The following is a 23,987-nucleotide window of genomic DNA, read 5'->3' as shown; positions in this document are numbered from 1 at the left end:
CATGATAGAGCCCTGACTGGGCCCGCTCCAGTAAATCGATGAGCAACGGGAGGACCGTGCTACAGTGCTATTACTAGAAGCTGTTCAAGCCTCTGGGAATCCGGTCCATTAAAGCAAGAGAAACACATGACTCTCTGCCCAGAAATACACAAACATCGAAAACCTCATATCTAGATGGACAAATTAAAGGAAAAGCTCTCCATCCCAGCTTTCCATTTTTCCCACATAAACCGCACCCCTTTTCCCGACCTTTCCCCCACACTCGAAGGATCTGGCCCTGATAAATTCTGTTTCAGCTGCGCGCCAGGCCCCACCCACCCACAGTTTGCAGTTACTCTGCCCCGTCCTTTTCGAATGCAGGAAAAGGGGCGGGGCCTGGCAGCGGCCGGAGGAGGAGTCAGGGCGAGCTTGCAGTTTCCTAGGACTCAGGGAGCTTGCAGTTTCCTAGGACGGACAGGACGGCGCCCGGAACGCTGCTCCGACGGTCGCGTTTCCGGCGGGCGGCGGGCGGCGGGGCCGGAAGTGCGCGCGCCCGAGCCCGTTTCCGGCCACCTCAGCGGGAAGCGGCGACGCCGGGGCCGGCCCCGGGGCGGAGGAGGCGGCGTAACTGCAGCGGCGGCGGAGGGCGGCGGGCGACGCGGGGCCGCGGGCGGGGGTCCGGGACGCCGAGACGATGGTGCTGCTCACGATGATCGCCCGCGTGGCGGACGGGCTCCCGCTCGCCGCCTCCATGCAGGAGGACGAACAGGTGAGCGTCGCGCCCCCCGGGACCCGCGGGCGTCGCCTGCCGACGCCGACGCCGGCCCGGGGGGCGAGGGGCGCCGCCTCCGAGGCGCCTGTCTGGGGCTCGGCCCGGCCCCCTCTCCCCAGCTGGCGCCCAGCTCCCCCCTCGCCCCCGATGCCTGACAGTTTGCAGTGACTCTGACCCGCCATTGCCCTGCAGCGCCCTGCGATGTCGCGATGTCGCTTGGTCAGTTCCGCTCACGGACTCTTCCCGATCCTCGGGGCGGCGAGTCCCCGGCACCACGGAGGTCCCCGGAGCTCCTGCAGCAGCAGCAGCAGCAGCCCTTGCTCTCCCCCGCCCCCCCTCCCCGCGATGCTCACGCATCTGCAAAAACGCAGTGATTTAGAAGCAGCTCCCCGGAGCGTACAGGGAAGCAGCTTCGTGCCTCGCAGGCAGTCGCAAAGGAACCTCCTCTCCCGAACGCCGATTTCTACCGAGGGAGATGGAATTTTATAGGATTTCTGAAAAGTAGGCGGTTTTGTTTTACTTTCTTATCAAAGCTAAGGGGCTTGGGGGTGGGGGGAAATGCAAATCTTTAAGATGAGTTACGTTTTTTCCCCCCTGGGACTTTCCCCGGGTCGAAAAACACAGAGTGTATCCTGTGTTAACGTGGCACCAGTGCCAGGGGCTAGAGAACACGGTTCCTACTTTTCTGGAGCTTGCAGTTTAATAGAAGGCTGCGCACAGGCTTAGCTAATGTAGGATAATAGTAGGGAAGAAGCTTACTTGGAACGGGTGTCGAAACTGGAGGAGATGAGGAACGTCGTCCCAGAGGAAATAGCATGTAAGGTCTAGCAGGGTCCTCAATACTAAGGTTTCTGTCTGGTTGTATATGCCTTTTTAGATTTGCTCTGGAAAATAATTTTTCATCACGTTTAGGACCATAGTGACATACATTATGAAGTTGCAAGTCATGTGAAGTGACATTTTTTCTTTGTTTTACAAAATAAAAACCTGTGCACGTGTAAAACTTGTGAGAAATGTCGCCTGTCATAAATATTCCATTGTGAAATGATCTTCTTTTCTAACTTGTGAAGAATTTCATAGGACCACTCTGGAGAAGAAAGATTCCTAAGATGAATGCAGGAACACGGTGGAATAGTTCTGTTTATTTCCACGTAGTGAAATGGGCCTGGGAAAATTTACGTAAAGAATATATGTTTTCCCAAGACAGGAAAATCTAGTCAGTTGCCTCACTCTAACACCGATTTCCAACTTGGGCAGAGAATACAAAGTGGATTTGAAAAAGTCTCCTTAATTTTAGCAGACTCCTCCTCTTTGCCTCGAGGCTTTATTGTTCTGTTACTTTGTGTTTCTTAATTTAATTCCAAACTAGGTATAGCTTTGCCAAGATAGGTTAATTTGCCTGACAAGAAAAGAACTTTTATACAAAAATATAGTTTTTGGTGGACTTGGAGCAGTTAGCATAGCAGTTAGGGTACTTGCCTTGCGCGTAGCCATCCTGGGCTTGACCCTAGCACCCTACTTAGCCCCCCAAGTTCCGGTAGGAGCGATCCCTGAATGCAGCTGGAGATGGCCCCAAACACAGTACATAGGGTTGTCATTCCCTAGTGATTTCTTTCAGGATTTGGGGTCACAAAACCTTTCCTGGGATCATGCAGTTGATCCCGGTTCGTCCCAGTGATTTTCTCAATGATCCTGACTGTGGCAGCAGTGACTCATCACTAGACTTGACCACGTTGTTAGGAAACTTGAACAGCATTCCTCTTAGTTCAGAAAGATTTCTTAAGATTTCTTAAGAACTTAATATGTGCCAGAAACATACATCCTGGGTTTAGACCTCCAAGAGAGAAGACAGAAGATTGTTAGGACGCTAACTGCATGTCACACTGTGCTCAGCCTGTTAAGTGTATTCTGTACTCAATCTGGACACCGGCCGTATTCGGTTATCTCCATTTATAAGGCTCAGCAAGGATAAGTCACTTGCATAACGTCACACATCTAATTAATCATCACTATAACTATATTTTTTTAATCAGAGTTTCTTCAGCTCCATTAACATTTTAAAGGCGAAGGCTTTGTTTTGTTTTGAGACACTGTCCTGTACATTGAAGGATGTCCAGTAGCTTCAGATGTCGACACTTCCCTCTGCCCCCACCAGTTGTGACAACCAAAAGCTGTTTCCAGACATTGCCACATATCCGGGCTGGAGCGATAGCACAGCGGGTAGGGTGCCTGCCTTGCACGCGGCTGACCCAGGTTCGATTCCTCCACCCCTCTCGGAGAGCCCGGCAAGCTACCAAGAGGATTTCGCCTGCACGGCAAAGCCTGGCAAGCTCCCCGTGACATATTCTGTATGCCAAAAACAGTAACCACAAGTCTCACAATTTGTTGTGAGACGTTACTGTTGCCCGCCCGAGCAAATCGATGAACAACGGGAGGACAGTGCTACGGTGCCACATATCCAGGGGGTGGGGGCTGGGGTAGAGGCGCAGCTTCAGACAGGAAACCACCCTTGCTTAAGGATCACGGGTTTGGGGCTGGAGAGACAGTTCAGTGGGTTAGGCACTTGCCTTGCATGCAGTTGATCCCGGTTCGTCCCAGTGATTTTCTCAATGATCCTGACTGTGGCAGCAGTGACTCATCGCTAGACTTGACCACGTTGTTAGGAAACTTGAACAGCATTCCTCTTAGTTCAGAAAGATTTCTTAAGATATGAATATTAGGCCCGAGTGATAGTGCAGCGGGTAGAATGGTTTTCCCCTTCCGTGCAGCTGACCTGGGTTCGATCCCTGGCACCCCATGTGGTCCCCTGAACACGACCAGGAGTAATTTCTGATTGCAGAGCTAGGAGCTACCCTTGAGCACCATTGGGTGTGGTTCCCCCCCAAAAAAAAAATCCAAGACAAACAAAAAGATCGGAATATTTTCATTAAGTTGTTTTATAATTGAGTACCCTAATTGACCAGACCAATTAATATATTTTCATTTATTTGCACTGATAATATCACACTTCGGGTAGATGGTAAGTTCTACTTCCTGTGCATGCTACCTTACTACTAGAGATGAAGGTATTCAAATGAAATAGAATGAGTGAAGAGATGAACTACTCTTTTTTTTTTCTTACTGTAGTGTGTATCCTTTTCAGATGTTTTTTGCAAGTTCTACATACACTTTTCTAGCTTTAAAAACAATTTGTTCTTTTCTTTTGTCCCAGCTCTGTGAGTTTGAAGATGGTTTCAAATCTAATCAGATAGCTAGAGCTCAGGGAGCGAGCTGAACTGCCGGACTCCCTCAGTCAAGGGTTGATTAATTACCTTATTATAATTGCTTTTAGGGGAAAATGATTGGTTCTTTCTGGTGTTGGTCTTTGGCCAGCTGAGTTCAGCAGGAATTTTAAAATGATAAGAGCTTAGCTAAACATTCTTGTAAAAATAAAGATAGCGCTTGATACAACTAGTTGTTCAGTAGACCTAGGTGATGGCAATAAAAGGTATTGTTGTTACGTAACAAATCACTGTCTTTTATATTTAGAATCAAATCCTGAATGTGCTATCGGATGGCCCCAGATTAGTTTCAGAATTTGTCCAGACATCCACTTCAATATTAGACTCCTAATAGATATAGATGTTGACATAAGCTAGATGAAGTTGAGAACAGAATTACGCCTCTAATCCAACTTTTTTTCAGTATATTGGCTGACTGTTGGTCTTTTGCAAGACGTAAGTGATTGTTGTCACTCGATTCTTCGAGTATTTCCTATTAGATTTAATATTAAAATACTAGGACTTCACTTAGAAGCGGGCTCCACTGTCACAAGCAATTTTTATTGTAGAAATGAAACAGGGATTTCAAGAACAATATTGTCTGGGTTCAAATCTTAGTCCTTTCCTCACTGATTAGCCTTGAGTCTTTAATAAGTTTTAAGTTCTCAAATATAGAATGGGCATAATTTTTTAAATTTTATAACTTTATTGAAATCAATTGATAAAGCATTCATTTTAGGCATGTAACAGAAGGATTTCATGTACTTGTGTGTATTGTGAAGTGATCACAGTAACATCTATCACCATGCAGTTAAGTTTTTTTCCTTAGTATTACATTTAAGATTTACTATATTTTAACCTCTTTCATATATTGAATGCAGTTACTAGTGACAACCACAGAGCTATGTATTATTTCCCCTTGGTTTATTTTATGACTGAAAGATTCATGTTAAACCACCTTTACCTATTTACATCTTTTGTCTACTAGTCCTCTGACTCTGCATTCACTAGTCCGCATGCTGCATCAGTAGCTACATTTAAAAAATTTGTTTTTAGGTTGCTCATGTGAGATCTTTAGTATATGTCTTCTCCTGTTTGATATATTTCACTTAGTATAATGCTTTAAAGTCCATTCATGTTGCAGACGGATTTTTTTCCTTCCTTTTATTGAATAATATTCTATTGTATATGTATACTACATTTTCTTTATCTGGTCATTATTCCATTGTACTTTCATTATACCGTATCTTGGCTGTTATCAAGAATATTGCAGTAAACATGGCAGGTACATATAACTTTTCAACTTCATGTTTTCAGTATCTTCAGATAAATATCCAAACCTAGACTCCCTAGCACTTATGGTAATTTTATTTGTAAGTTTTGAGGTGCCTTCATATCCATTGCATAGTGATTGTACTAATTAATATCCCAGCAACATTCCTTTTTCTCTTTACTAACGTCTATTATTATCTTTTTGATAGTTTCCACTCTACAGATGTGATCAAAAAAATCATTTAATCTGCATTTCCCTGGTGATAGTGATTTTGAGCATCTGTATGTACCTGTTGGTTATTTACGTATCATCTTTGAAAAAATATCTATTCAATTCTTTTCCATAAAATGGATATAATAATGCCCTCATGGTGTTAGTTGTAAAGATTATGTAAGTTATGTAAAATGTTTCTAATGGTCTACTGACAGAAATCAGATAGGAACACATTAATAAAATTAAATTCTTTTTTCTATTTTTGAAGTCTTCCCCCCCCTTTTTTTGGAGTCACACCCAGCAATGCACAGGGGTTACTCCTGACTTTACACTCAGGAGTTACTCCTGGTGGTACTCGAGGGACCATATGGGATGCTGGTGTTGTTGTTGTGTTTTTTTTTTTTTTTTAAGTGAAACACCATGAGGTACAGTTGTAGACTTAGAAACTTTTGTGCTTGGGTTTCAGTTATACAATGATCGAGTACCCATCCCTCCACCAATGCCCATTCTCCACCACCAATGATCCCAGTAGCCCTCCCACCCCCACACCCCATCCCCCCACCCCACCCTGCCTTTGTGGCAGGGCATTCCCTTTTTCCTTTAGGGTGTTGTATTTTGCAATAGAGGTATTGAGTAGCCATTGTGTTCGGTCTGTAGTCTACTTTCAGCACGAATCTTGCATCTTGCATCCAGAGCAAGTCCTCCAAACATCCTTTACTTGGTGTTCCCTTCTCTATCTGAGCTGCCTTTTCCCCCAGCATGTGCTGCTGGCTTCCAAGCCATGGAGCAGACCTCCTGGTACTTATCTCAACTATTCTTGGGTGTTCGACTCCTCTTGTGTTACTTTATATTCCCCAGATGAGTGCAGTCTTTCTATGTCTGTCCCTTTCTTTCTGGTTCATTTCACTTAGCTTGATGCTTTCCTTGTAGAACCTCTTGTATGTAAATTTCATGACTTCATCTTTTCTAACAGCTGTATAATATTCCATTGTGTAGCTGTACCAAAGTTTCTTTAATCTGTTCTTGGACACTCGGGTTGTTTCCAAATTTTGGCTGTTGTGAACAGTGCAGCAATGAACATAGAAGTGCAAATGTCATTTCGACTGTATTTTTTTTGCCTCTCTTGGATATATTCCCAGGAGTGGTATTGCTGGGTCAAATGGGAACTCAGTTTCTAATTTTTTAGAATCGTCCATACTGTTTTCCAAAAGGGCTGAACCAGCCGGCATTCCCACCGATGCTGGGTATTTTTTGAAGAATCTTTTTGTTTTTTTGTTTTTGGGCCATTCCTAGCTGTGCTCAGGGCTGGCTCTGTCAGGAGTAAGGGGAGCCCCAGAGGATTATGTGGTCTCAGGGATCGAACTGAGGTCAGCCATGTACAAGGTAAATACTTTTCCTGTCTCTAACCCCCTATTTCTGAATACTTTTCTAATTTAATTTGATTTTTCTTACAGTTCATAAACTAGGATTATAACATCATACTCAGTTGGTAGAAATACATAATAAATAGGAATGGATGATTGAATACTTTTTCCCATTACAAAATTGATCTGTGCTTATTGTAATCAGAAAATGTACACAAATTAAACCGTAATATTTATGTAAACCGTAAACTAAATTAAACCATAATATTATGTAAACCATAATATTAATAAACTTTTATAAATAATCCCTTATTACATTTATTTTGATACATAGCAAGCTGTAAATATACAATTAAAATAATAGTCAATACTGTAAGATTATCCCACATAATAGTTTTCATTTAGTATTGTGATGAATATTTTCTCATCAAATATTATACAATATTATACAATATGTGGCTACATAGTATTTCATTGTAATATGTCATCACCATATTCTTTCCTTTTCAAGGGGTCATTTGTTGTAGGGATTGAACCTAGAGCTTCTACTTACAAAGCCTATCCCAACCCTTTTTTTTTTTTTTTTTTTGCTTTTCAGGTCACACCTGGCGATGCTCAGGGGTTACTTCTGGCTTTGCACTCAGGAATCACTCCTGGCAGTGCTCAGGGGACCATATGGGATGCTGGGAATCAAACCCGGGTCAGCCTTGTGCAAGGCAAATGCCCTATCCGCTGTACTATCATTCCAGCCTCTCCCCCAACCCTTAGAACCTGTCTTTCAGTCCAAATTAAAATCATTCATTCTCATTACATGACAGAAATGTTTATTTTATTTTCCCCTAGTTTGTGGTTGAATAACTAACGTGCATTTGCTTTCTATTCTGCAAGCACTTCTTTTTCCCCCTGAATCTAGTGAGTGAGCTGTGAGGGTTTTTTTTGTTTGTTTTCTGAAGTGATAACACTATTTCCTTCGAGTAGACTTTTTCCCCCAAAAAATTATTCCTCATTACAATGAGTCCACCAAAAGATTTCTAGAAATAACACCCAGTACAGCATAGTAACCAGTTACAAGTCAACATACAAAAATCTCTTGCATTCACATGTACATCTACTCCTTTCAGATAGTGTCCAAAAACACCAAATACCTAGGCACCAACCTTTTGTAAAGATGTGAGGCCTGGACCATAAAACTGCATTTATGAAAGATTGAAGACGACCTTAGAAAATGGAAACATAGTTCGTGGTCATAGATCAAAAAATCAATATTGTCAAAATAAGCATCCTAACCTAAATTATTAATATAGGTCCAACTTGGTTCCCATCCAAATTCTCATGACATTCTTCAGGGACTTAGAACGGTCAAAATAAAGTCTGTTAGGATATAAAACACTCTGAAAAGCCAAAATCATACTGGAAAAAAAAATGGTTGGATGACATATTATTACCTAGCTTGAAACTATACTATAAACCAAAACAGCATGTTACCGGAATAAGGATAAACTGACCAATGGATTAGAATTGAGTACTCAGTAGACAAATAGCCCAGATCTATGATAGCACAGCGGGTAGGGCATTTGCCTTGCACGCGGCCGACCCGGGTTCGATTTCTCCATCCCTCTCGGAGAGCCTGGCAAGCTCCGAGAGTATCCCACCCACACGGCAGAGCCTGGCAAGCTCCCTGAGGCATACTCAATATGCCAAAAACAGTAACAAGAGTCTCACAGTGGATGTGTTACTGGTGCCCACTCGAGCAAATTGATGAACAAGGGAGAACAGTGCTATAGTCAAGTCATTTTTGACAAAGAAATTATGTACATGGAGTGGAATAAAGATAGCCTCTTCAGTAAATGGTAGGAAAGCTGGATAACCCACATATTAAAAAGAAATTGTTTTTTAATTTAAAACAAGGTACAGCTTTGTCTCATTTCTTACACAAAAGTCAAGTCACAGTAAATCAAAGACCTTGAGATCAGACCAGCATTTGTAAAATGCATTGAGGAAAGTTATGGCTAATACTCCCGAGATTTGAACCTCAAAGGTATTCTTCAGTGATACAATTTCCTGGGCAAAAGCAACAAAAATAAATGGGACTGTATCAAAGCATTCTGCATGCCAAAGAAGCATGAGCTATACCTAAAAGATAACCAACCTAATGTGAGAAAATATTTGCATTCAGCGCATCAGATAAAGGATTAATATTGAAGATATGTAATGAAGATCAACATCAAAGAGCTCGTGGCTCTGCGGTTTAGAAAAAGACAGAGGTCACAGCCCTGTACCACTGAAATACCCAAGACCCTTGCTCGTGTGACCTTCCGTCTCTGTCTTATTATTTAATGGCCCTCCCCAACCTCTTTCCTTCCCTGTCCTCCTCACTCCTGTAACTTGGGTCAAGGCTAATCTAGGTTTACCCCCACCCCCACCCCCTGCTTTTTTTGTTTTTTTTGTTTGTTTGTTTGTTTGTGGATAGACCCCATGACCTGGTTCTCGCCCAAGGATCTCTCCTGGCAGGGCTCAGGAGCCCATATGGGGTGCCGGGTATCAAACCTAGGTCAGCCGCATTCGAGGCAGATGCCCTAGCTACTGTACGACTTCTGCGGCCCCAGTATCACTCCCTTTGATATTTTGCATTTCCTTGGCCTGTCAGTCTGTAGACCGCTGATAAGTGAGACCATCCAGTGTGTGTCTTTCTCTTTTGACTTCACACAAGATCCTCCTGTTCCATGCAGGTTGCAGTAAGCCGCATGGTTTTGTCATTCCTTACTTGAGACCCAAGGTACAATAAACAACTTCAAAATGTACCTGTTTGGGGCCAGATTGATAGTATAGTGGGTAGGGCATTTGCCTTGCACTCAGCGACCTGAGTTCAATCCCCAGCATCCCATATGGTCCCCTGAGCACCACCAGGAGTAATTCCTGAGTGCAGAGCCAGGAGGAACCCCTGAGCATTGCTGGGTGTGACCCAAAAAGGGGGAAAAAAAAGTGCCTGTTAAAGAGACAGTTTGGTGGAGAGAAATTTACACTCGTGCTGGGATTAGTGTTGGATACTGTATGCCTGAAATTCTGTGAACAACTCTAAATCTGGATGTTGCCTTAATAAAAATAAATTTTTAAATATTGTATAATTAGGAAATTGGGAAAATACTGCCTGTAATTCTATTTGAATGTTACTTTTATTTTTAGATGTGTATATGCGCTCCAACATTTGCTGTCCACACTCAGGAAATAGATTTTTCAACAACGGATATTTAGCTTTCCAATTTTTTTCTTTATTCTTGTTCACTTTTATCTATAGTTATGGTAATTAGAATAATTTTTGGTCAAAGCCAAACACATTCACTTTTGGTTAAATGCTCTTCACTGTAATATTTTTTGGAAGGTTTTTCTAGGAATGTCAGTGTAAATCTGTGATCAGTGTTTTGTTCTCAGAATTATCCCGAGTATAGCACTTCTGTAAAATCCTGTGATGGTAACTGCAAGTGAAATGTAGAGGAGGAGAAAGGCACTGACCTCATAGGAGAAAGAGCTCGGAATCGAGGATCAGTGTGTCTCTCGGGTAGTAGAGCGCCTGTCTTGAATGTCTCAGACCCTGGTGCCACATGCCCTCGACATGCAAGCAAATAACAAAACACCAGATTGCACGTCGGACCTTATTGACACAGTGTCCTCCTTATACTCTATGACCTTTTTCACTAACTAAACAACTTTTTTAGTGGAAAATTCTTAAATGAAGTTATCTTTTTGCAGTCCGGCCGGGACCTTCAACAATACCAGAGTCAGGCTAAGCAACTTTTCCGAAAGTTAAATGAACAGTCTCCTAACAGATGTACCTTGGAAGCTGGCGCCATGACTTTTCAGTGAGTATTTTTGCAACAATTTCATTATGAAATAGTTTCTTTGCAATCGTTAAATTATGAAAGACAGTCATAATAAACAGCACTTTGATAGGAATAACAATTTCTTTTTTAGGTAGGGATACTTTTTAAAATACTATCTCTTCATGAAAACAATTTCATGGGTCTAATTTTTTTTCCCCATCTTGTACACAATAATTTAACTAGTGAGTGCTTTAATGAGTAATTTATGTAGTGAATGCTGTTCCCATCAAGCAATAATACAGTGGTTTTTTTTTTGCTTTAGAAGCTTAAGTATAGCCAACATTTATTAATAATTTAAGCAATTACCATAAATGTCACTGGTCTTCAATATTCTATATGGATTAGGGGAAAATAAGTGATTTTCTTATTTTTCTGAGGATTATAAGAAAATTTATCTGTATCAGTATTGTGCCCAGATGTCAGAAATAATAGAACTATTAAGTATTTAGGAAAGAAGGAACTATAAAAGACAGTTTAACGACACCTCAGTTATTGGTTATAGACAATGCATAGAGCTAAGTGAGATTTAAAGGCTTATAAATCTTCTGGAAATGATTGTTATCGAATGTTTAATATATGTCATATTTGAAAGTGATGAAAGAGTTTAAAAAGCAAAGTGGACCTGATGATCAGAAGGAAATGTAAAGAGATTAGCTAAATAGTCCTTGGTATTTTAGGAACTTAGTTACTAATTGGCTGGAGCGATAGCACAGCAGGTAGGGCGTTTGCCTTGCACGCGGCAAACCCCGGTTCAGTTCCTCCGCCCCTCTCGGAGAGCCCGGCAAGCTGCCGAGAGTATCCTGCCCGTACGGCAGAGCCTGCTAAGCTTCCCGTGGTATATTCGATATGCCAAAAACAGTAACAAGTCTCACAATGGAGACGTTACTGGTGCCTGCTCGCGCAAATCGATGAACAGAAGGACAGTGCTACAGTTACTAATACTCTAATGGCATAGGAGGAACCTTCTTTGTTTAACTTAAAAGTGACAAAACTACCGTTAATTGAAAACATCCAAGAATACAAAAATGCAATAGAAAAAAATTATAGGATAATTGAACATATGAAAACAGACCAAGTTTCTTCATATGTGTACTTTTCATGGGACTGGAGAGATAGCACAGTGGGTAGGGCGTTTGCCTTGCACGTGGCCGACCCGGGTTCGATTCCCAGCATCCCATATGGTCCCCTGAGCACCGCCATGAGTAACTCCTGAGTGTAGAGCCAGGAGTAACCCCTGTGCATCCCCGGGTGTGACCCCCCCCCCCAAAAAAAAAAAAGATGTGTGCTTTTCATTGTTAAGAAAAACAAAGCAGAAATTTGTAGGGAGAGAGAGTCATTTGATGTGTTAAGATATATACTAGTTATTTTGGAGAGCCGCAAACAATATATCAAGGACTGTGGTTATATTTTATAGGACCTAAGGGAGCCCTGGATATGTTAAGCAGTGTTAATTACTTTTCAGGAATAAAACTAGGTTTAGAAGATGATGTCGTGGGGCTGGAGAGATAGCACAGCGGGTAGGGCTTTGCCTTGTGTGCGGCCAACCCAGGTTCGATCCCGGCATCCCATATAGTCCCCCAAGCACCACCAGGAGTAACTCCTGAGTGCAGAGCCAGGAGTAACCCCTGTGCATCGCCGGGTGTGACCCAAAAAGCAAAAAAAAAAAAAAAAAAAAAAGAAGAAGAAGAAGAAGATGATGTAGACTGAAGTCAAGGAGACTGGATAATTCAAGTGCCCACGCCAGCACTAGAAGAACAGAATTATAATGCAGCAATGATTGTTTTCTCTCTCTCCCTCTCTCCCTCCCCTTTTCTTTGCCCCTTCTCTCTTTTTTTCCCCTCCCTCTCTTTCCCTCTCCTTTCTTCTCTCCTCTCTTTTCTCCTCCCCCCCCCGCCCCCGTTTAATCGACTTGAAATGAGGCTTTGAGATAGTGCAGGGTTGAGGCCCTTGCCTTGCAATGAGGCCAATCCTGGTTTAATCCTCTGGCACCATCTAATCGTTCCCTGGGCACCACCAGGGATCAGTCCTGAGCACAGAGCCAGGACTAGCCTCTGAGCATCACCAGGTGTACCCCCAAACAACACAAACCCCCTCCCCCAAAAATATTGCTCTGGGGAGTCCTTAGACACCTAGGGGCTATATAAGAAGACTGGAGATACCGGTATGCCTAGTGCTTTGGGCCTTTAAGCTCTGACTTAAGCAAAATGACTTGTGATTGTTTGCTCTGTTTATTGCTCTTCTGAGCATATTTTGCAGAAATAAAGAATACTGTAACTAAAACAATAGTTGACCACCACTGGGTAGCTTAACTACCTCAGGAATATCTTAGGTATCGTATAGCTCCTTGAAGAGGGTTAGGGAGCTTAATCTTGTAAGAGGAACCAGTTTCGTTATTAAATAGGTTCCCTCTGATGGACCTTGTACCCTGGAGATTAGGGAAGAATATTATTTCCGACGTCTTTATTCTCTGTACCCAATACATCACAATCACAAATCTTCCTGTTATTCGTCGATTGCCTCGAGCAGGCCCCAGTAACGTCTCCTTCATCCTGGCCCTGAGGTTATATTCAAGGCTCTTTAGGAGAATGAGACCCATCATTGTTACTGGTATTTGGCATATTGGGTACGCCACGGGGAGTTTGCCAGACTCTGCCGTGCGGGCAGGCTACATTCGGTAGCCTGCCAGTTTGTCCAATACATACTGTGACATTAACTTCTAACTTTTAAGCATCTACACAACTCTACTTCCACTGGTTTTTAAAGTTGGTTCTAAGGAATTGTAACACTTAGAAGCTAGTTACAGGGGGGAAGATGTTTGCTTTGCATCCTTCAGTCTCTGGTCCAAATGCCCGGCACCATATATGGGCCCCCCAGCACCTTCAGGGGTCACCCTTAAGCACAGAGCCAGGAATAATCCCTGAGGACCATCAGGTGTAGCCAAACTTCCCTACCAAGAGGCGGGGGAAAAGTGTTGGAAGAGTTAGATATTTGAGAAATACATGTTTTTGTTGGGGGGGGGGGGGGCGGTCACATCCACTATGACTTATGACACCACCATTCATACCTGGTGATGCTTAGGGACCCACACGAGGTGCTGGAGATTGAACCCAGGTTGGCTATCTGCAATGCCTTACACACTGTACTCTGGTCCTTAGGAGTTAAAATGTTTGTAGTCTAGTTTATTGCTTATAATCAAAGGATAAATAGTTGCCATTCTGAATTTTTAATAAAAGTTTTAGGGAGCCATAGCACAGCGGGTAGGGCATTTGCCTTGCTTGCGGCCAACACAGCTTGACCTGAGTTTGATTCCTCCTCCCCTCTCGGAGAGCCCAGCAAGTTACCGAGAGTATCTCGCCCACACGGCAAAGCCTGGCAAGCCTCCCGTGACGTATTCGATATGCCAAACACAGTAACAAGTCTCACAATGTTACTGGTTCCGCTTGAGCAAATCGAACAATGGGAGAACAGTGACAGTTGAAGAATCATATAACAAACAATTTATAATAAATTATTTAAAGTACTCCTTTTGGACTATACTTTTAATAATAGGAAAATGTTTACTGTCTAATTCCACAGAGAAGTTTTTTTTGCTTTTTGGGTCACACCTGGCGATGCTCAGGGGTTACTCCTGGCTTTGCACTCAGGAATCACTCCTGGCAGTGCTCAGGGGACCACATGGGATGCTGGGAATTGAACCCTGGTCGGCCGCGTGCAAGGCAAACACCCTACCCGCTGTGCTATCACTCCAGCCACTCCACAGAGAAGTTTTTTGAAATCGACTTTCTCATTTAGCTAGCCTTAATACATTTAGGCTAGAACATTGTGCTAAAAAGCCAAAGTTTCAACTTTGGAGGTATTGTTACTGTAAACAGCCTTTTTCTTTTTCTTTTTTTTTTTTTTTTTTTTTTGTCTCTCTAGCTACATTATTGAGCAGGGGGTGTGTTACTTGGTTTTGTGTGAAGCTGCCTTCCCTAAAAAGCTGGCTTTCGCCTACCTAGAAGATTTGCACTCAGAGTTTGACGAGCAGCATGGGAAGAAGGTGCCCACCGTCTCCAGGCCGTATTCCTTCATTGAGTTTGGTAAGTTTGGGCAGCTCAGCTGTCTGTGAAGAGAACCAACAATATGTGGAAGTTGTTTGTTACACTGGTAATATTTTAGACACATTTGCTTACTAGTTTTGGATTCTTGCTCTTTTTCTATACTTACTGTCCTTGCAAAAGAAGGAGACTTTCATCTCCTGGTTTTCTCTGCTCTTTTGATCTTTTCTTCATGGACCCATTGTTCTCTGCCCTTGTTGCTTGGTTTGATTCTTCATTCGGTTGTGACAAAACCCATGTCTCAAGAGCTATTTAATTAGCATCTCACAGCCTAGTTCTTTCAGAACACACACACTTGTGTTCTCACACACACACACACACACGCACACAGTGATGTAATTTTTATGGCCATCAGTAGATGGAATTCTGAAAGAATGGTGTTTTTCTTAATATAATTAATTATATTAATTTAATATAATAAATTCTAAAATAAGAAATTTTATAATGAATTTTAAATGTACTAGACTTATGGTATCATTTGAAGGGGAGTATTTACTCTAGTGACGTAGTAAGCATGGTAGACATCTGTTTGTACTGAAATCATAGAAAGACTCAACACAGGTCAAACTTGTCCTACTTATGGTAAATAGAGGAAGAGAAAACAGATACAGTCAGACTATACCACTTTGAGGGTTTTGTTTGATTTTGGCTTGGGAATCACACCTGCCAGTGCTCAGGAATGTTGCCTTCTTGGTGCTTCAGGGCCACTGCTGGCAGTGTTCAGGGTACTGTGCAGTGCTGAGGATCAAGTTGGAACTCCTGTATGCAAAGCATGTGTCTCGGACCGTTTTGAGCCCTCTCCGCACCCCTCTCTCAGAATCTTGGTAGCGGATACTTTTTTTTTTCCTTTTGGATCACACCCGACGATGCTCAGGGGTTGCTCCTGGCTCTGCACTCAGGAATTAATTCTGGCGGTGCTTGGGGACCAGATGGGATGTCAGGGGTTGAACCCTGGTCGGCCGCATGCAGGGCAAATGCCCTACCCTCTATCGCTCTGGCCATGGTAGCAGGTACTTCTAATTCAGGGAAGTGCTGAGGGTATTTCTTTTTTTTCTTGTGTGGTTGTTTAATTTCTAGTGGTCATCTAGTATGTTGAAATTCACAAATGAAAAAAATCAAAGTTCAGATTTTGGTACTGAAGTTTAATTAACCACGGGCAGTTGTAGATGCAGAACTAAACTCCTAGCTTACTGAGTTGTCGTCTTCATTGAAAAAAAAAAAGCACTGTAGCACTGTTCTCCCGGTGTTCATTGATTTGCTTGAGTGGGCCCAGTAACGTCTTCATGGTGAGATTTGTTGTTACTGTGTTTGGCATATCCAATAGGTCACGGGGAGCTTGCCAGGCTTTGCCCTGCGGGCGAGATACTCTCAGTAGCTTGCCGGGCTCTCCGAGAGGGGCAAAGGAATCGAACCCGGCTCGGCTGGGCTGGCTACGTGCAAGGCAAACGCCCTACCGCTGTGCTATGGCCGAGCGGTCTACAGAAAGAAAAAGATGGATTGAAAAAAATGCTCACGGTCACTTTTTAATTTTAGATACCTACATTCAGAAAACCAAGAAGCTCTACATTGATAGTCGTGCTCGAAGAAACCTAGGCTCCATCAACACTGAATTACAAGATGTTCAGAGGATCATGGTGGCCAACATTGAGGAGGTCTTGCAGCGTGGAGAAGCTCTCTCAGGTACTCAACACCGTAGAGTCTGGGGAGCAAGTGTTGCAGGGTAGATACCTTACGTAGGGGAATGGTTCCTGGTGCCATGGCCTATTGAGCAGTGTTAACAGTTCCTTCTTTAAAAATGTTTTACAGTACTACGCTTCCAGGTGAGGGGCGGGGGGTGGGGGGTGTTCTTTTATTTTGCTGTCATGGGAACCACACCTGATGGTATTCGGGGCCCCTAGCATGATTCATTTCTTTGGAACAGGGATATCGTAAAGATCTCATCTGCAATAGAATCGCTGTTTCTGAATTATTTACCGAATTTAGTAAATATTCTTAGTAAGTAAGGGACATAAAACGAAAGGAAAAGAATTGCCAAAGACTCCTTTCATTTGGAGCCACTACAAGATAATTGACTTTAGCAGGTGTTATAAAACGCTATTATCAAGGCATTCTCTGCTGGAATCCTTAAAATCTGTGACTGCAAGAGAAGATATAGTTTGGTACCAACTTACATTTTATTGAATCTTTAGGAATTACTCCTGCTGGGCTCTGGGAACCGTAGAGGTTTCCAGGGATTGAATCCGGTTCAGCTGTGTGTGAGACAAGAACAGTACTAACTCTCCGATCTTTTATTGAATCATTTTTACTGAATTTTTACGATACACAAGGCCTTGTGTTCTCTGTTCCAGAAGACAAGGGCCGTGCAAATCTCTTTCATTTCTCCCTAGCTCTCGAACCTTCAGCCTCAGCCAGGGCCTCTTTCTTACCATCTTGCACCTTTTCTTTAATATCTAAGAATTGCCCCTTGAAATAGCTTTCCCTGGTCCTTACAGTTCACATCACCTTAATCTCTTTTGTCCTATAAACTCTTAATGGAGTCGGCTATTTAATGTATTTTAGCACATAATGGGGTGTGTGTGTATATACTTTTTTGCTCATTTATCTTACACTATATATATATTTATCTAATATTTTAAGTGTTGGTATGGGCACATACTCTTTAAAGATAGTTTATATGAGTAGTATAAGTGGTAGCATAAGTGATTCATACTTGACATACTTCTTTCCCTCACAGTAATAATCCTTATTTAATTCATGCATAAACTGATCTTTATTATGAATTGCAGTTGTAATCTTTATATTATGAAATCAGCAATTATCCCAGCCTACAGCTTCCTGCTCTTTCAAAATCAAATGTGGGTGAATGAATCTGTATAAATTTATATCATAACCATTTTCTCGTTGTTGTTCTCTTTAGTATTTTACTTAGTCACTGAGAGGTACACAGTCACAAAGTTGTTCCTGGTTAGGCTTTCGGCGTACAGTGTTCCTGCACTCATCCCTTCACTCCTTCACTGCTGTACGTTCACATTTCCCAACACCCATTTCGTAACTGTTTTTCTACTTAGCTAAAGCATACAGATTTTCCTTAAATTCTAAATTCATGTGCTTTTGAGTTTATAGGACCTGTGAAAGTCTCTTTGAATGCTTACACAAATATGATATGCAATTATAAAAGAATTATATTTCTATCCTTAAGTAATTTCATCTGGTTAAGAACATAGGGAACGTTGCGTCGTAACTGATATGCAGTCATGTAAGGGAACACCTGTTATTTCCTGTGTGCCAAGTAATATATACACTAAGGGGCGATTCCATATGTCACTTTTTATTCTTATATTAGTTTCCTGTAAAATGGGCACTATCAAACCTGTTTTACAGATAAAGAAGCAGAGACATGGAAACGTTAAGTGGCTTGCTCTAAAAGTCACACTGCCGGGCTGAAGTGATAGCACAGCGGGTAGGGCGTTCGCCTTGCACGTGGCCGACCCGGGTTTGATTCCCAGCATCCCATATGGTCCCCCGAGCACCGCCAGGAGTAATTTCCTGAGTGCATAACCCTTGTGCAATGCCGGGTGTGACCCAAGAAGCAAAAATAAATAAATTGAAAAAATAAATAAAAGTCACACTGCTAATGCATAATAATATTCCTTGATCTCCAGGGTCCTTGTTCACTTTCTCTGTCTGGCAGTTTTAAATAGGCATATATAGACAGTCAGCTATAAAAACACGGTAGTCGGGGAATGTGAAATGACCAGGAAAAGAGTTCTTGAATTTAGATCCATCACAAAGGAACGGTAATTTTATTTTGTTCGTTTTGTTTTTGTCCGGGGGCCACACCTAGCAGTGCTCAGGGCTTTCTTCTGGCCTTACATTCAGGGATCACTCTGGGTTCACACCTGGCGGGGCTTGGGTACCATATGGGGTGCTGGGATTGGAACCCGAGTCAGCCAGTGCAAGGCAAGTGCCCTTTCCCCTGTACGAACTCAGCAGTCCCAAACGAATGGTATTTTAAGAAGAGAACATGTGTCTGAGCTGAGCAAAAAAGCACAGTGGAAAGAGCAGCAGATCTCAGCAAAACAACTAGGTTTGTTTGCTGTTTTTTTCTTTTTCCTGCAGGAGAAGTTGTTAGTTTTGGAGAGACCAACTTGCCTGTTATTAAGTAATGCCACATTTCTCAATCAAAACCAGTCTTCGTTAAGCAATTTCAGAGATTCCAAAAGCATTTTCCAAGGAAGAATAAATTTAAATTGCAAAATGGTTTTTCAAAAATTGAAAGCAGTGAAAAGTTTGATAAGAATTTATATCAATCTTAGAGTTTGTTTATATTTTAAAAATATGCCCTATATTTGGGCTGGAGCGATAGCACAGCAGGTAGGGCGTTTGCCTTGCGCGCAGCCAACACGGCCAACCCGAGTTCGATTCTTCCAGCCCTCTCGGAGAGCCCGGCAAGCTACCGAGAGTATCTCGCCCACACGGCAAAGCCTGGCAAGCTTCCCACGACGTATTCGATATGCCAAGCACAGTAACAGTTGTCACAGTGGAGACATTACTGGGCCCGTTCGAGCAAATCAATGAACAACGGGAGGAGAGTGACAGTGACAGTGACCCTATATTTCAGTCTAATCCAGTTTGTGTTTGTTTCTCTTTAAGTGTTCATTTAATTATGAAAAAATGAGTTTACAACATTACTTACAATTGCCATTATAGGGGAAAAAAGCTTTGTAGATGGACAATATAACTTTTCAGTGTTGATTTTGATGATTCTACCTTCAAAATGACCTTTGCTATGACGGGAGTCCTAGAAATTTGGTAGCATTCATGAGATAAAACTCAGTGCAGACCTAGAGTAAACACTGAGCTTCACTGGATGTGACCCATGAGGCCCCAGACACTCAGTATTTGAAACCAGAGAGATAGTACAGTGGGTAGGGGGCTTGCCTTGCACACAACTGATCTGGACTTGATCCCCATAACCATGTATGGTCCCCTACCCCTTCCAGGAATGATCCCTGAGCACAGGGCCAGGAGCAAACTGTGAGCACCATAGGTGTGACCCACCCCCCAATAAAACCCCCAAACCTGTGTCTCATCTGTTGAATTTTCAGAACCAGAATTTTAATATGCTACTATTTTCAAAATGTAAGAGAATGTGATTTTGACCATAAATCATAATTTCGACCATAAGTGTAATTTAATTGTGAAGATGACTGATATCAGCTAATTCTTATCAAGTGTTTACCGGATACAGACATTGTCCCCACTTGACAGGCGTTTTCACATACCTGTAGTCATGTGATAGAGTTCGTGTTATGTCCCCATATTATTGATGAAGAGACTGGTTCCCCAAAAAACGAAGTAAGTTTACCATTGTCAGAAGGCAAGACAGCAAAATGTGGACTAGAGTTTGAAACCAGAATGTGCATTTCTAACCACTTCACTATACAGACTCCCCCATTTGAACATAACCCGGTCTACTAATTTTTAAATGCATTGTGGCCTTTACAGTGCTTCAGAATCTTGATGTTGTAATCTTACCCTTAAAATAGAAGTCACGAAAGCTTCATGATTATTTGGTTTAGCTGTATCCTTTTTGGTTATTTTTATGTCTTAATACATTTAGTAAGGTGCTTCCAGGGACCAATTAACGTTTTCCTTTTTTTTCCTCTTTGACAGCATTGGATTCAAAGGCTAACAATCTGTCTAGTCTGTCCAAGAAATACCGCCAGGATGCGAAGTACTTGAACATGCGTTCCACTTACGCCAAACTTGCAGCCGTCGCTGTGTTTTTCATCATGCTAATAGTGTATGTGCGATTCTGGTGGCTGTGAAGTCGTGAGTCCAATCACTGGCAAGGGAGAACCTAGAGTCCGGCAGGTGTATGTTTTCAGGAAGCTGAGCTCACAGAGATGTGTATTAGAATCCAAGCGGAACTTCTGCCTCTTAACGACCTTCCAAGAAAAGATGTCCTGAAAATGAAGAGCTACACACCTCATTTTACAAAGCTTAACCCTGCGTAGAAAGTTTCCTTGGGGGCAGAGGCTTTCTCTGGGTGCTAAGCCATATATTTTGGGGAACAGTAGAGTGTTTCCATTTTGTTTCTTTTCCTCCCAGTTTTTACATTTTCCTACAGCACCGGTTGGGGTATCCTTGTTCTCTGATGGAGCCATCAGTGAGATTTGGTCTGAATGATCTGTGCTAGCAACAGTCTGAAATTTCTGTGGAGAAGAAAAGGTTTCGAACTCTTGAATCAACATTCCTTTCGTTGGCAACATGATTTCAGTTACCTGAGAGGTTGATGGCCCTTTCAAGAAGACTCCAGTGTGTGAAGGTTGATCGCTGTGCTGCCATAGTCTTGTCTGGTGGCCCCTGTAAAAAGTTCTCCTTTCATTGTTTTTCGTTTTAGAAGATTTTGCTTATTGCACAATTGCTTTAGGGTTAAATGAATTCTATTCAGATGCCTTGAAATTATAGCTCTCCTTGATTAAGAAATGTTTCCTGTCATTTACTCCCTTAAGGATTTAAGTTAGTCTGAGTTATTCTTAAGCACTTGGATTATAAATATGAGTGATAGCAAACCGAGTCCCAGAAGCCCCTGAATGAATAAGAAAAAAACCCAGCTCATGGTGACAGCTTTGTCATGTCCCTTCCCTTTGTCCATTCTCTTTTCTCCTGCTAACAATTTAGTAACATTTAAAAAAAAAATCCTTTTGCAGTAGTTTCATATCTCATAAGCATCTTTGTAGTGTTATTATCAAATTTCAAGATGAAAGATGTTTTAGTGTATAATCAAACATTTTTTGCAAAGCAACTCCTTAAATTTTAACATACATTTATCCAGGAAAGCCTCTGAGAGCAGCTCATAACCCACTTCAGTTTACATACAGTCTGTAAAAATGTTCTAGAGGTAGATATATCATAGACAGTAGCTTCTATTAACAAAAATACCTATGGTTTTTTTTTTTTTCCTTCTTTGCTCAGGGATGATGGGCATTTCCTCTTTTGAGGTAGAATTTTTTTTTTTAAAGCGGAGAACAGGCCTTTTGAATATTGTCAGAAGGGTCTAAATTATAATCTGTAGCACCTGTACAAACTGCAGACACGTTCTTTAAGTAGTATAGGACAGTGAGCCAACCTCTCACTTGAGTCTTTGATGAGAACTTTAACCAGTCAGCAGTTTTATAACTCTGAGGGATCAGTTAAGCTTCTGTCTTGATTCCTGATTGGGGTTGGGGGCAGGTAAATCAGGGTTCCTTATTAATAGGCCAAGGAGAAATGCTTATTTTATTCTCAGTAATTCACACAACTAAGGTTTAAAGTTTTTTCTTTCCATTTTGGATGGATTTGCCAATTGGAGTTTTGCACATGAAATATAAAGTTACTACTTTTTGGGCCACCCTGGGCAGTGCTCAGGGGTTACTCCTGGTTCTACATTCAGGAATTCCTTCCGGATAGAGTTGAGGGGTGATGGATGGTGGCTTGGGAACCAAGTGGTATGCTGGGGATCCAACTCTGGTCAGCAGCCTGTGAGGCAAATGCCCTACCTGCCAGACTATGGCTCAAGCCCCTAAAATTACTTTTGAGGGATAGGTAATGATTAAGATTCTGTAAGGCGTTTTCCTAAGTAATGATGTTGATTAAAGCCTTTGAATGCCCAAGTATCGTAGCGTTCAGAGCTGGTCAGGACGGAGGGTAGCAGCTCATTGTCGAGAGCCGCATGCTGCAGCCAAATATTCAGCAAGGAAAAAAATACTTGTAGGATGTTCCATTCGGTGTGATATTTTGACACCTACTTAATTCATGAACGTAGCCTTTCTAGGCACATTTCTACCTGAACTTAGCGGCTTGACTGATAAACAAGCATGGGGGATGAGGAATAAAGGAATCGAAAGTGATTTTAAGGTATTGGTGAAAAATGGTAGAACAAGGCGCACAGAACATGGCTCCCGCTTCTGTTCTTTATTGGAGGTAGAAGGCAGATCTGATTGCTCTCTTGTGGGGAGAAGAAGTGTATCGGCAACCAGATATCCGAGATAGAACATGATAAATATCAGAGTTTCTGGGGACACACGAAAAATGGGCACCTGACTTCCTTGGCAAGAGCGATGAGAGGAGAAAAGGGGATTCTAGACAGAATAATGGCACGTGTGAAGTCACGTGTGGAAAGAGGGAAGCACATTTGGAGGGTTTTAATTAACTTGATCTGACCCGACCCACACTGGAGGATGAAGTAGACTATTTTAAAGGGACTTGTCTACGATAGTAAGGAATTCTCCACACTGATGTCTGTGGCAGAAGATGCCAGCAGCTACATAGTCTCAGATGCTGTTTTGACCTCAGTGTAGATTGTAGAGGACGAAGCCTGGAAGTAAGGACATGAGTCTAAGGGGCTGTTCGAGTTAGAATGAGATGTAGGAGACAGATGATTTTCAAGACAAGAATTACCAGGACCTGGAGGAAAAGCTTGCTGGTTTAGAATACCTGCCTTGCAAGCATAAGGTCACAAGTTCAGACCCGGATGCCTCCACATGCACTGAAAACAATCCTGGTGGCACTGCTGTTAGAGCCGGGTAACTGTTGTCTGTGATCCCCAGGGATACCAAGCGATTCCTTGAGTGTGAGCACGACAACAAACGGGTGTGACCCCACCCCCCATCCCATCCTAGGCACTAACTGAAAGGAGATTTGAGTGACAGGGCCAGTTGGTACAAGCTTGGGTGAGCCTGTGTGGAATCTGCAGTGACCGCCGGCAAGCGCCACAATCAGCGTGTGTGAGACCACAGTGAGAGTCACCTCTGGGGAGCACATGTGTAGGCAGCACTGCTGACGGACTGCAGACTTCGAGCACTGTGACCTGGTGTGAGGCCACCAGCAAGCACCACAGTGTGGCTGATACACGGCCCCCTGCTCATCACAAGGGCGAGGGGGTGGGGGGGCTAGGTGGGAGGAGGGAGGCAGGGAAGTGGTTTAAATAAACAATAAAAGGAGCTATCCCTGGTACCGGAACCAAAGATTTGTGTGATACTTTGTCAGCTTATTCTCACATTGACATTTTTAAATAAGTGCTGTCATACAGTACAATACATATGTTGACACTTTGCAGAGAATGCCACTTTGAGGGGGCTGGAGCAATAGCACAGCGGGTAAGGCG

The 23,987-nt window shown here is 42.5% G+C and overlaps 1 protein-coding gene across 1 annotated transcript; it reads left to right on the top strand.

Annotated features, from left to right (window-relative positions):
- Positions 1-617: 617 nt before the first annotated feature.
- SEC22B (SEC22 homolog B, vesicle trafficking protein) lies at positions 618-23,748 on the top strand. The gene is made up of 5 exons (XM_056120810.1): positions 618-748; positions 10,609-10,718; positions 14,658-14,818; positions 16,370-16,516; positions 20,513-23,748. The coding sequence occupies exons 1-5, from the start codon at positions 674-676 to the stop codon at positions 20,665-20,667; spliced, it is 648 nt and encodes a 215-aa protein (XP_055976785.1). The 5' UTR covers positions 618-673; the 3' UTR covers positions 20,668-23,748.
- The last annotated feature ends 239 nt before the right edge of the window (positions 23,749-23,987 follow it).

Source organism: Sorex fumeus, unplaced genomic scaffold (assembly GCF_029834395.1).
Source record: "Sorex fumeus unplaced genomic scaffold, SorFum_2.1 ptg000001l, whole genome shotgun sequence".
Taxonomy (NCBI): domain Eukaryota; kingdom Metazoa; phylum Chordata; class Mammalia; order Eulipotyphla; family Soricidae; genus Sorex; species Sorex fumeus.
This window is presented reverse-complemented; position numbering and strand designations above follow the sequence as displayed.